Raw genomic sequence first — 14,648 nt, forward strand, 5'->3', positions numbered from 1 at the left:
AATTTTTTTTTTTAATTCTTTTAAAAAAGCCTTTTCTTTCCCCCCAATCTTTCTGTTTTCTTCTCTCTTTCCCTCTTATTTCATTTTCCCTTCTCTGCTTACTCCTTTCACAGTTAAAGTGATTGTTAGTCCATCACTGTAAAGAGAAAACACAATTTCTACCTTGGTCTTTGAGATGATTTTGATACAGTTGAAGAATTGTGTAACAAATATTTAATATGTATCTCAAAGACATTGGTTTGGTTATTTTTACTTTTCCACCTGTAAGGAACAACAGTATTTTGAATACTATCAAATGTACAAGCTAGGTTAGGGAAAACATTTGTGGTATTGTCTGGAAAAGCAGCCATTAAAATTTAAAAAGCTAAAAAAAATCTAAAAAGGATGACTTTTACCTCCTATGTTTTGGAAAAAGCTGGTAAGAGATCTATCCAGTTTATGAGAACTTAGCATGTAGGCCTTTTTGCTGTAGAAGTTTTGGAAGTTAGTTTCTGTGGCTACTGTTAGTAAAACTACATTGGACACTTCAGAAAAAATGCTCAGTGAAAGGGGACTTGTTCAGTCAGCCCTTTCAGCTCAGTGAAGTTGCTACAGGAGTGTTCCCACTCTTCTTGAGTATATTTTCCTTTTCTTCTGTTCACTGACATCCTTACCAAGGACCTGTATGTCTGCAAGGGGCTCAATCCTGAGAAATTTTAAGGAAGGAGATTGATGTTTTCTTCTCCCAATCCATGTTCAACTGTTGGAAAATGTGCCTTTAAGCCAAACCCCCTAATTGTCCTTTATTCTCCATCACTGTGTTCAAACTGTCTTTTCTTTTAGCCAAAGAAAACTTTCTCTCTTAACAGCTTCTCAGTATGACAGTTTTCTTGAGCACCAGCCTTACCTTAATTTCAAGCGCGATAGCACCACTCTGTATAGGTAACTTGCAGGCAAGTGTTTTTGCTGCCCCACAGGTTGTATAACAGGATGAATAGCTCCAACAATATATCCTTTAAGATAGTAGTCTTCCACTTTTGTTGCTATATCAAGAATGGAATTTATCTTGATGACTTCTGGGTTTGGCGAAGCTGAAATATTAAATGCAAAGAGACATTTGCACATTCATAAAGTTGAACACTATACATTATTTCTATCTATGTGTGATAATACTAATGAATAGAAAACACACTCATTCATATGTCTTAATCTCAAATAAAGTTACACTAACAGGGATTACATATTTTCTAAGTTAATTCCAGAAAAAAAAGCAAAATGGCACCCCACTCCAGTACTCTTGCCTGGAAAATCCCATGGATGGAGGAGCCTGGTAGGCTGCAGTCCATGGGGTCGCTAAGTCAGACATGACTGAGTGACTTTGCTTTCACCTTTCACTTTCATGCATTGGAGAAGGAAATGGCAACCCACTCCAGTGTTCTTGCCTGGAGAATCCCAGGGATGGAGGAGCCTGGTGGGCTGCCGTCTATGGGGTCGCACTGAGTTGGACACGACTGAAGTGACTTAGCTTAGCAATCTTAAAAGCTGGCAGATATATAGTATTACCAATATGTCTTAAAGTGGAAATACAATACCTTGTATATATATATATGTATGTTTCAATTTCAATTAAGGCAGTTTTATATCTTAGGATTTCATTTGAGTGACTATATTTCCATTAATAGATATAGAAGACATATATAGGATAAACAGCATTAGGTTTAGAAGCCAATTGTTTTTATGATTCTGGACAAGATGAGATGTAAAATTTCTTAAGAGTGATATTCATACAAATTTAAAGATTAAAAATGGAAGAAATGATATTTGTTAAGCAAGAATTGTTAAGTGCTTTCTTATTTCCAATTACACTTCAAAACACCATGTTTTAAGTTTCTCTGGGAAACTAAAAATATGATTTCTTATGGCACTTACATAAATATTTGAGTAAAGAAATTTAAAAAGTAAAGGTACCCAGAAGTTCTTTTTAATGAGCAAAAATTCTAAATATAAAGGAAATTTAAATGCAAAATTTGGTATGCAGTTGAACCATCCCTTTGAAGCAGGACAAATCTGTAGAAACTATAGAAAAGTAGAATCTGTATAGTTTTCAGTAAAAGGAAAAGGGTGTGTTATATGGGAAATGAATATTTTTTCAGTATTAATTTTAAAAACAACTTCACTTTCTGTAACATTATTTCTCATGTTCTGGAAAACCACCAAGAATTAATAGCTATAAACAGAGCTGTAATTTGGTTATCTCTTGAGTAACAAAACATATGAAATTAACTCCAGGTATGGGTAGCACTGGTTGTTGGCCTTCTGTTAGCGTGGTCAGTGCTGTCCAGCAAAGCGCTGCTGCCAACTGCCCAAACACCGGAAGTAGGTTAAGAAGCAGACAAGGAAGAAGGGTCAGAGGAAATCCCCACGGCCTCTTACATTCAGATCCACATGATGGAACAGAAACATACCACTTGGGTTCATGTGGGTTCATGCCAACTTTTCAAATAAAATAAAGCACTCCAAGAAAAGTTATATAAACCATGATGAATCCATTTACTCAAATGTTCATCCTTTTTTGGATTTAAACTAATCTATATACAATATATTTTCATCATTATGAATAGGAATAAAAACAAAGAGAGTGATCCTGGTCTTGGAAGAAACAGCTGGATTTCATTGCAAAATGACCCAGTTCTGCCTGCTTGTGTGGCAATCACTCTGTAATTCATTTGGTTTTACTTTTTTAGTATTTAACTACCAACCCTGATTTCCAAACAAAGGAACTAAGAAACTATAAAAGAGAATAAACTGTTAAGACTAAGGAATGAAATGTAGCCTAAACTTATTTTTAGACGTAGAAGGAAATGGCAACCCACTCCAGTGTTCTTGCCTGGAGAATCCCAGGGGCGGGGAGCCTGGTGGGCTGCCGTCCTTGGGGTCGCACAGAATCAGACACGACTGAAGCGACCTAACAGCAGCAGCAGCAGCATACTAATCCTATACAGTTCTAAAGAAAATTTCAGTCTTTTAATAGATCTCATTGCTTATTGTAGAAAATGGGAATACTTAGCATAATACAGAAGAATCTTCAGAGTCTGGCCTCTACGTACTCAAGCCTTCAGTCTTGTTCTTTTTCTCATATGTCTTGCTTTGGCAGGACTGAATTACTGGTGTTCCTGAGCCAGGCACACTATTTCATGCCTACAGACTTTCATTTCCTTTCCTGCTCCCCAAGCTGAGTTAATCACTCCTTCCTCTGCACTGTGCATAACTAGTTCCCTTACCAAACTATATTATAGTTTCTTGTTTATATATCTGGCTCTGCTATTCGACTGATAATTCCTTATGGGCATAAAACCAGAATCACTTACCATGAGTAGAAAGTTACATGTGAATAAATGCAACAAAAAGAAAACACTTACCAGATTCTAGTGGGAGACTGTTATCTGCCAAAGGCTGAGCTACACAGCCCTGCTCTACCTTTGTGGAAAGGGACAATTAGCTGTCTAACTCTAAACTGATTAGATGGCTTAAAAAGAACTGAAAAGAGCACAGCTTTCTGGTTGTGAGATTCAATGATAGTTAATTCTGTCTGTGTGTACAACTTAAAGGCATCTTATGTTAAGTGCTAAGTCTTTTGGTAGAGGCTTGGAGACCCTACTTGGATAGAAGTAGCAAGGAAAGAGTGATGGCCTGCAAGGGGGCAGAGGACATCAGAGGGAATAAAATGAATTCTAAAACTAGATAAAAGAATATAAAAACTTTACAGTCTGAGGTCACTTAAAATACCTTCTACACTTCACTGGCCCACTTGATAATGATAATGAAGTCATTCCCCCCATTCTATTGTTTCACAACACTGTTTTCAAAGGCAGACTTTTGTAGCACATTAAATGCAATCATGGAGAAGATGGCTGTAACAGAATGACATTGGTGCTCAAAGAGATTTCCATTCAGGTAGAGAATGTATTTCGGAGGAACACCCTGTTCTCTGGTGATGTCAGAGAAATTTTGTGACAATGGAACAAATCCAGTTTTTCTGGTCTAATCTACATCCTCTTGCACTCTCAGTGAAGTAAGGTTATTGTCTTGAGTTCAGTGCAAAATAATGTTAATGCCCAAAACACAAACATAGAAACAGAGAGAAGTTTTGGGAGGAATTACAAACTAAGAAGTCCAAGAAAGCCACAAAGGGGGTAAAGAAAAGTTGTACATCAATACTTATAAGCATATCTTAGCATAAGTTTTTGTAAAGATCATACCACTTTGGGCCCAGTGCTTTACATTAATTATTCAACTGTCTCAAATGTGCATGCTCTTCTATTTGGAGGTTTATGTGTCTTTTGATAAATCGCACTCAGCATAGACATGACAATTACCGTAAATGCTTAAAATATACTTATTAAAGGACCAGCTGTATGAAAAATTGGTTGTAACATTAACATATTCAATGAACAGAGCTCCAGGGTGCTCATGGAGCAGCAGTTTAGAAAGTAGATTCTATGGGGAATTCCCTGGTGGTCCGGTGGTTAGGACTCTGCACTTTCACTTTCACTGCTGAGGGCTGGCAAGGTACTTTGTACCTATGTGCCTCAGTTTCCTCATCTGTGAGGTGAGAATAATAATAGTCTCTATAGGGTTGTTAGGATTGAATAAATTTATATTTATAAATTTATATTTGTTCCTAGAAAGTATCTGGCATGTAGCTAGCATGTGCTATACAACTGTTGGCTGCTTTGTTAAATAAAGTCCTTTCCTGCACAAAGAGGGGCAGCACACTATTCTCACTGTTAGCATTAGGATCAGAAAGCAAATCACCTGGGCTCAAATTATGCCATGTACTAGATCTGGAATCAGTTACTTTGCCTTTCTGAGATGGGGACAAATTAACTTCATAGAGTTGCTTTGATAGTAACTGTAAAACATGAGCCCAGGGCCTGGTACAAAATAAACACACAGACATCAGAGATGTGTCTCTGTTGGTGGCCCAGCTCAGAAAATATGGTTTTGAATGGAAGCTGTTCTCAGAGACAAGTCATTGTTGGTTTAAAAAAAATCTCCAGGAAGAAGTTCATTTTAGAGATCTGGACTTACTTCAAAAGCCCAGCCCGGCTCCCTGTCTGTAGAATTCTAGATCAGAGGCCCTTAACTCACTCTCTAGACCTCAAATCCCTAAGTCACCCTGTAGATTAGGTGTCCCCAGCTCACTCTCCAGACCAGGGTCCCTAACTCACACCGATCTATTCCATGGAGTCCCAGACTCACATGTCCAAAGGTACCAGCTTGATAAAACAAAGAAAGGGGCTGTGCTGGAGAAGGGACCTGGGGAAGACTTAATACCACATCTGAGAGTGCAGCAGCCCTGGTCCAGTAGTTGCCATGTGGCCATGTGGGCCCAGTGTCACTGAATCTTCTTCTTAGTGGAGACAGGAGGATGGTGGTGAGAAGAGGGCTGGGATTCACTCTGTTGGCAGATTCTCTTTCTTATCTGACATTGTAACTTACTTTAAACATGCCATTATTTTCTCCCATTCCGAAGGCTGTCTTTTCACCTTGCTTATAGTTTCCTTTGTTGTGCAGAAGCTTTTAATTTTAATTAGATCCCATTTGTTTATGTTTGCTTTTATTTCCAGTATTCTGGGAGGTGGATCAGAGAGGATTCTGCTGTGATTTATGTCAGAGAGTGTTTTGCCTATGTTCTCCTCTAGGAGTTTTATAGTTTCTGGTCTTACATTTAGATCTTTAATCCATTTTGAGTTTATTTTTGTGTATGGTGTTAGAAAATGTTCTAGTTTCATTCTTTTACAAGTGGTTGACCAGTTTTCCCAGCACCACTTGTTAAAGAGATTGTCTTTCATCCATTGTATATTCTTGCCTCCTTTGTCGAAGAAAGGTGTCCATAGGTGTGTGGATTTATCTCTGGGCTTTCTATTTTGTTCCATTGATCTATATTTCTGTCTTTGTGCCAGTACCATACTGTCTTGATGACTGTGGCTTTGTAATAGAGCCTGAAGTCAGGCAGGTTGATTCCTCCAGTTCCATTCTTCTTTCTCAAGATTGCTTTGGCTATTCAAAGTTTTTTGTATTTCCATACAAATTGTGAAATTGTTTGTTCTAGCTCTGTGAAAATACCGCTGGTAGCTTGATAGGGATTGCATTGAATCTATAGATTGCTTTGGGTAGTACACTCATTTTCACTATATTAATTCTTCTGATCCATTAACATGGTATATTTCTCCATCTATTAGTGTCCTCTTTGATTTCTTTCATCAGTGTTTTATAGTTTTATATATATATATATATATATATATATATATTTAGTTTCTTTAGGTAGATATATTCCTAAGTATTTTATTCTTTACATTGCAATGATGAATGGAATTGTTTCCTTAATTTCTTTTTCTACTTTCTCATTATTAGTGTATAGGAATGCAAGGGATTTCTGTGTGTTGATTTTATATCCTGCAACTTTACTATATTCATTGATTAGCTCTAGTAATTTTCTGGTGGAATCTTTAGGGTTTTCTATGTAGAGGATCATGTCATCTGCAAACAGTGAGAGTTTTACTTCTTCTTTTCCAATTTGGATTCCTTTTATTTCTTTTCCTGCTCTGATTGCTGTGGCCAAAACTTCCAGAACTATGTTGAATAGTAGTGGTGAAAGTGGGCACCCTTGTCTTGTTCCTGACTTTAGGGGAAATGCTTTCAATTTTTCACCATTGAGGATAATGTTTGCTGTGGGTTTGTCATATATAGCTTTTATTATGTTGACAGCCTTCAGAATGGGAGAAAATAATAGCAAATGAAGCAACTGACAAACAACTAATCTCAAAAATATACAAGCAACTCCTGCAGCTCAATTCCAGAAAAATAAATGACCCAATCAAAAAATGGGCCAAAGAACTAAATAGACATTTCTCCAAAGAAGACATATGGATGGCTAACAAACACATGAAAAGATGCTCAACTTCACTCATTATCAGAGAAATGCAAATCAAGACCACACACAATGAGGTACCATTTCACACCAGTCAGAATGGCTGTGATCCAAAAGTCTACAAGCAATAAATGCTAGAGAGGATGTGGAGAAAAGGGAACCCTCTTACACTGTTGGCGGGAATGCAAACTAGTACAGCCACTATGGAGAATAGTGTGGAGATTCCTTAAAAAACTGGAAATAGAACTGCCTTACAATGCAGCAATCCCATTGCTGGGCATACACACCAAGGAAACCAGAATTTAAAGAGACACGTGTACCCCAGTGTTTATCGCAGCACTGTTTATAATAGCCAGGACATGGAAGCAACCTAGATATCCATCAGCAGACGAATGGATAAGAAAGCTATGGTACATATACGCAATGGAGTATTACTCAGCCATTAAAAAGAATACATTTGAATCAGTTCTAATGAGGTAGATGAAACTGGAGCCAATTATACAGAGTGAAGAAAGCCAGAAAGAAAAATACCAATACAGTATACAAACACACATATATATAGAATTTAGAAAGATGGTAATGATAACCCTGTATGCGAGACAGCAAAAGAGACACAGATGTATAGAACAGACTTTTGGACTCTGTGGGAGAGGGAGAAGGTGGGATGATTTGGGAGAATGGCATTGAAACATGTATACTATCATGTAAGAAACAAATCGCCAGTCTAGGTTTGATACAGGATACAGGATGCTTGGGGCTGGTGCCCTGGGATGACCCAGAGAGATGATATGGGGAGGGTAGTGGGAGGGGGTTCAGGATTGGGAACTCATGTACACCTGTGGGGTATCTCTTCACGGCTGCTCCAGCAAACACAGCTGCTGCTCCTTACCTTGGACAAGGGATATCTCCTTACTGCCGCCATTCCTGACCTTCAACGTGGGATAGCTCCTCTAGGCCCTCCTGTGCCTGCTCGGACACCGCTCCTCGGGTTGCTCCTCCTCAGCAAGAGAGGCCCACCAAGCCCAAGGTAAGAGAAACCCAAGTAAGATGGTAGGTGTTGCAAGAGGGCATCAGAGGGCAGACACACTGAAACCATACTCACAAAAAACTAGTCAATCTAATCACACTAGGCCCACAGCCTTGTCTAACTCAATGAAACCAAGCCAAGCCTGTGGGGCAACCCAAGATGGGTGGGTCATGGTGGAGAGGTCTGCCAGAATGTGGTCCACTGGAGAAGGGAATGGCAAACCACTTCAGTATTCTTGCCTTGAGAACCCCATGAACAGTATGAAAAGGCAAAATGATAAGATACTGAAAGAGGAACTCCCCAGGTCATTAGCCGCCCAATATGCTACTGGAGATCGGTGGAGATAACTCCAGAAAGAATGAAGGGATGGAGCCAAAGCAAAAACAATACCCAGTTGTGGATGTGACTGGTAATAGAAGCAAGATCTGATGCTGTAAAGAGCAATATTGCATAGGAACCTGGAATGTCAGGTCCATGAATCAAGGCAAATTGGAAGTGGTCAAACAAGAGATGGCAAGGGTGAACATCAACATTCTAGGAATCAGTGAACTAAAGTGGACTGGAATGGGTGAATTTAACTCAGATGATCATTATATCTACTACTGTGGGCAGGAATCCCTCAGAAGAAATGGAGTAGCCATCGTGGTCAACAAAAGAGTCTGAAATGCAGTATTTGGATGCAATCTCAAAAACGACAGAATGATCTCAGTTGGTCTCCAAGGCAAACCATTCGATATCACAGTTATCCAAGTCTATGCCCCAACCAGTAACACTGAAGAAACTGATGTTGAACGGTTTTATGAAGACCTACAAGACGTTTTAGAACTAACACCCAAAAAAGATGTCCTTTTCATTATAGGGAACTGGAATACAAAAGTAGGAAGTCAAGAAACACCTGGAGTAACAGGCAACTTTGGCTTTGGAATGCGGAATGAAGCAGGTCAAAGACTAATAGAGTTTCGCCTGCACTGGTCATAGCAAACACCCTCTTCCAACAACACAAGAGAAGACTCTACACATGGACAGCACCAGATGGTCAACACCGAAATCAGATTGATTATATTCTTTGCAGCCAAAGTTGGAGAAGCTCTATACAGTCAACAAAAACAAGACCAGGAGCTGACTGTGGCTCAGATCATGAACTCCTTATTACCAAATTCAGACTCAAATTGAAAAAAATAGGGAAAACTGCTAGACCATTTAGGTATGACCTAAATCAAATCCCTTACGATTATACAGTGGAAGTGAGAAATAGATTAAAGGGCCTAGATCTGATAGATAGAGTGCCTGATGAACTATGGATGGAGGTTTGTGACATTGTACAGGACAGGGATCAAGACCATCCCCATGGAAAAGAAATGCTAAAAAGCAAAATGGCTGTCTGGGGAGGCCTTACAAATAGCTGTGAAAAGAAGAGAGGCGAAAAGCAAAGGAGAAAAGGAAAGATATAAGCATCTGAATGCAGAGTTCCAGAGAAAAGCAAGAAGAGATAAGAAAGCCTTCTTCAGCGATCAGTGCAAAGAAATAGAGGAAAACAACAGAACGGGAAAGATTAGAGATCTCTTCAAGAAAATTAGAGATACCAAGGGAACATTTCATGCAAAGATGGGCTTGATAAAGGACAGAAATGGTATGGATCTAACAGAAGCAGAAGATATTATGAAGAGGTGGCAGAATACACAGAAGAACTATACTAAAAAGATCTTCACAACCCAGATAATCATGATGATGTGATCACTCATCTAGAGCCAGACATCTTGGAATGTGAAGTCAAGTGGGTCTTAGAAAGTGTCACTACGAACAAAGCTAGTGGAGGTGATGGAATACCAGTTGAGCTATTTCAAATCCTGAAAGATGATGCTGTGAAAGTGCTGCACTCAATATGCCAGCAAATTGGGAAAACTCAGCAGTGGCCACAGGACTGGAAAAGGTCAGTTTTCATTCCAATCCCAAAGAAAGGCAATGCCAAAGAATGCTCAAACTACCACACAATTGCACTCATCTCATATGCTAGTAAAGTAATGCTCAAAATTCTTCAAGCCAGGCTTCAGAAATACGTGAACCGTGAACTCCCGGATGTTCAAGCTGGCTTTAGAAAAGGCAGAGGAACCAGAGATCAAATTGCCAGCATCCGCTGGATCATGGAAAAAGCAAGAGAGTTCCATAAAAACATCTATTTCTGCTTTATTGACTATGCCAAAGCCTTTGACTGTGTGGATCACAATAAACTGTGGAAAATTCTGAAAGACATGGGAATACCAGATCACCTAACCTGCCTCTTGAGAAATCTGTATGCAGGTCAGGAAGCAACAGTTAGAACTGGACATGGAACAACAGACTGGTTCCAAATAGGAAAAGGAGTACGTCAAGGCTGTATATTGTCACCCTGCTTATTTAACTTCTATGCAGAGTACATCATGAGAAACGCTGGGCTGAAAGAAACACAAGCTGGAGTCAAGATTGCTGGGAGAAATATCAACAACCTCAGATATGCAGATGACACCACCCTTATGGCAGAAAGTGAAGAGGAATTCAAAAGCCTCTTGATGAAAGTGAAAGAGGAGAGTGAAAAAGTTGGCTTAAAGCGCACATTCAGAAAACGAAGATCATGGCATCCGGTCCCATCACTTCATGGGAAATAGATGGGGAAACAGTGGAAACAGTGTCAAACTTTATTTTGGGGGGCTCCAAAATCACTGCAGATGGTGACTGCAGCCATGAAATTAAAAGACACTTACTCCTTGAAGAAAAGTTATTACCAACCTAGACAGTATATTCAAAAGCAGAGACATTACTTTGCCGACTAAGGTCCGTCTAGTCAAGGCTATGGTTTTTCCTGTGGTCATGTATGGATGTGAGAGTTGGACTGTGAAGAAGGCTGAGCGCTGAAGAATCGATGCATTTGAACTGTGGTGTTGGAGAAGATGCTTGAGAGTCCCTTGGACTGCAAGGAGATCCAACCAGTCCATTCTGAAGGTGATCAACCCTGGGATTTCTTTGGAAGGAATGATGCTGAAGCTGAGGCTCCAGTACTTTGGTCACCTCATGTGAAGAGCTGACTCATTGGAAAAGACTCTGATGCTGGGAGGGACTGGGGGCAGGAGAAGAAGGGGACGACCGAGGATGAGATGGCTGGATGGCATCACAGACTCAATGGACGTGAGTCTGAGTGAACTCTGGGAGATTGTGATGGACAGGGAGGCCTGGCCTGCTGCGAGTAATGGGGTCGCAAAGAGTCGGACATGACTGAGCGACTGAACTGAACTGAACCGTACACCTGTGGTGGATTCATGTCAATGTATGGCAAAACCAATACAGTATTGTAAAGTAAAAAAAAAAAGAAATAATAAAATAAAATAAATAAATAAACATGCCAGTGTCATTCAAGAAAAGTAAATCCAGGAGCAAGGAAAAGAGAAATAAATCTGGAAGTTTTGTTGAGAACATCCCTTCATGTAATCCCGTCTATTCTTAATAATGCTTTAAACTGTGCTGAATAGAGACTGGCAACCTGATTCAGCTTAGAGATGTTAGGAAGGGCGAGCTGTACCCACAGAGTGAGGTATTTTCATCAGCGCTCAGTGAGTGAGTGAAGACGCTCAGTCTTGTCCGACTCTTTGTGACCCCATGGACTGAAGCCTACCAGGCTCCTCCCTCCATGGTATTCTCCAGGCAAGAGTACTGGAGTGGGTTGCCATTTCCTTCTCCAGGGGATCTTCCCTACCCAGGGATCGAACCTGGGTCTCCAGTATTCCAGGCACATGCTTTAACCTCTGAGCCACCAAGAGTGCCTAAGTGCTCACTAGAGTGGATAATTACGTCTCTGTGATAGGCTTGGTGTCTGCGTCAAGCCTTTGATTTGATCTCCTTACACTGGGGTGGTAATATCAGAGACTCTATTACTTTAAAACTTAGGAAATTAGGGGGGAGGCGTGGTTGTTTTGGCTAGAACTGTAGAGCACAGGCAGTTAGCAGCAGCTGTGAGCCATCTTGCTCTTAGCTCCTCAGCCACCAAGAGTTCCTTCTCAGTTCTTGGGAGAAGGAACAAATGTTGTTGACAGCAGTAATGGGTGGGGTTGGTTGCTATTCAATCAATGCTACATGATTTGTAATACTTTATTATACTTTACAAGGCCATTGTGAAGGAAAGTATTTTGTAGTTGCTTTGAAAACTACCCACATGCAGTGTGGATTTTTTTCTCATTAAAATGTAAACATATAGAAGGTTATGTAATGTTCTCTCATTTTTCCTCATAGTTTCGGAAATAAAATATCAGTACAATTTTTTATGGTCCTTTGCTTAAAAACTTCATAGACAAGATCAAATTTTAAAAATACAAAAAAAGTCACATTCTTTTAGTATAAAGCTAAGAACTTGTTCAATACCAAAAGCTTCGCCCTGATGATGTAACTCTATGAAAAAAGTCCAACACATATAAATGTGTTTTTCTGTGAAGATTGGTATGTATTTTTGAAATATTTATGAAACATTAGTTCCTCAGATAAAGATACAATATGCAAACACTGGCAAGTAATTTTACCATATTTTCAAAAGGGAACAGACTGTCAAACTCCCTATTTTATTTAGCAATTATAGTAAAAAATAACAAGTAACATATACCAAGGTATTCTGTGTCAGGCACTATGTGAAGTGCTGTACATGCCTAATATTAATAAGTCCTTACAAAAACTCCATAAAGTAGATATTGTCATTATTCTCAGATAAGGAAACTCAGGAAGAGAGAGGTTTGGTAACTTGCCCAGATTGTTAGTGAGTGGTAAGGCTGTGTCCCTGAGAGTGGGAAAGATTGAAGGCAGGAGAAGGGGCAGCAGAGGATGAGATGGTTGGATGATATCATTGAATCAATGGACATGAGTTTGAGCAAACTCCAGGAAATAGTGAAGGACAGCGAAGCCTGGTGTGCTGCAATCTATGGGGTTGCAAAGAGTCCGACACAACTGAGCAACAGAACAACAACAACAACAACAACAACAAAGGCTGTGACTGAACCAGACAGAATGACTCCAAGGAATTCTTCAGGCAAGAATACTGGAGTGGGTTGCCATACCCTCCAGGGGATCCTCCCGATCCAGGGATCAAACCTGTGTCTCTTACTGCATTGGCAGGCAGATTCTTTACCACTAGTGCCCCCTGGGAAGCCCTTTTAGCACCTACAGGAAAGTAAAACTTCATTTGCAATTTTGTTAATTCAAAATTTGTGAAAATTCAGACATGAGCTGCACTAAAGCTTTTGATTTCTATAAATTATTAAGCAATTTAATGTATGGATATTAAAAGGAGTATCTGGTTTAACTACTTGTCAAAATGTTTTGTTGCTTAGAAATATAAACTACTATATAAGGAACATCCAAATTATGTAACTTTTTGTTTTCAATAAAAGTTACCATCTTTGTAGTCACTCATTAGTATATTTAATTGAAGTAATACAGTTGTAGTTTTGAAATACACTCCAACTCGAGGAACTACATAGTTCATTATAGGCAGCTGTGCAAAAGATCACAACATGACCACTTAAAACTCTTGCAGTCTGTGTTCCACGGCTGCCTCCTTCATGTGCTGCACTCCACCTATTCTATTTGCAGTTCCCAAACCATGAAATATTCTCTTGTTTCTGAGTCTGTTCATCTTGTCTTTCAGCCTTGTTTGCCTTACTCCCACTTCCTACTTGGCTTTTTTTTTTTTTTTTAACCTTGTCTGGGGGTAGAAACATAACATACAAAAAGCACAAAACATACTTAAAAGTGCCAACATTTGGTAATGCCATCCATTCAAAAATCAGAAAATGACAGGCACTTCAGAAGCCTACCATTCCGCCCTTTCCAATCACAATCCCTCTCTCCCACTCCGTGATAACTTGACTTTTTCTTTGACTTTTATGGTCCTCAATTCCTTGCTCTTCTTCTTAATTAACTATACAAGAATGGTGGCGCTCATGGTAAAGAACATGCCTGCCAAAGCAGGAGACATAAGAAACGTGGATTTGATCCCTGAGTCAGGAAGGTCCCCTGGAGAAGTGCTTGGCAACCCACTCCAGTATTTTTGCCTGGAGAATTTCACGGACAGAGGAGCTTGGTGGGCTATGGTCCGAAGGGTTGCAAAGAGTCGGACATGACTGAAGCATGTAAATAAACACTATAGTTCAGTTTTCCCAATTTTTGGAGCTTTATGTAAATGGAATCATACAATATGTGCTTTTGTGTTTGTTTTCTTTCACTGAACATTAAGCTCATGAGATTCATCTGGTACAGCTTGTGTAGTTATGATTTGTTTTCCTGATTGCATTATAGTAGAGGATCACAAAAGTACTGCCTATGGCCTGTTTTGTTGCATATGGTATGTTGACTCTACATTGGCTGAGCTGAGTAGTCAGGACAGAGATCACATGGCTCACAAAGCCTAAAATATTTGCTATCTGGCCCTTTTCAGAAAAAGCTGGTGTACTGTGGTTCATGGGGTCGCAATGAGTTGGACACAACTGAGCGACTGAACTGAACTGAACTGAGTCTTGCTTCCATAGTACAGGGTTGCATTGTACGTACAGGTACATGTGCTCAGTCGCTCAGTAGTGTTTGACTCTTTGCAGCCCCATAGACTGTAGCCCTCCAGGCTCCCCTATCCATGGAATTTTCCAGGCAAGAACTGGAGTGGGTTACCATTTCCCAATTCAGAGGATCTTCCTGATCCAG

At 39.7% G+C, this 14,648-nt stretch overlaps 1 protein-coding gene across 2 annotated transcripts in view; it reads right to left on the bottom strand.

Annotated features, from left to right (window-relative positions):
- RFTN2 (raftlin family member 2) overlaps positions 1-14,648 on the bottom strand; it is an 82,625-nt gene that overhangs the window by 60,528 nt on the left and 7,449 nt on the right. For both annotated transcript variants that reach the window (XM_012141444.5, XM_012141472.5), the window contains exon 3: positions 887-1,070. In XM_012141444.5, the coding sequence (XP_011996834.3) occupies positions 887-1,070 (184 nt within the window). The remainder of the gene's footprint in view (positions 1-886; positions 1,071-14,648) is intronic.

This window comes from Ovis aries, chromosome 2 (assembly GCF_016772045.2).
Source record: "Ovis aries strain OAR_USU_Benz2616 breed Rambouillet chromosome 2, ARS-UI_Ramb_v3.0, whole genome shotgun sequence".
Classification (NCBI taxonomy): domain Eukaryota; kingdom Metazoa; phylum Chordata; class Mammalia; order Artiodactyla; family Bovidae; genus Ovis; species Ovis aries.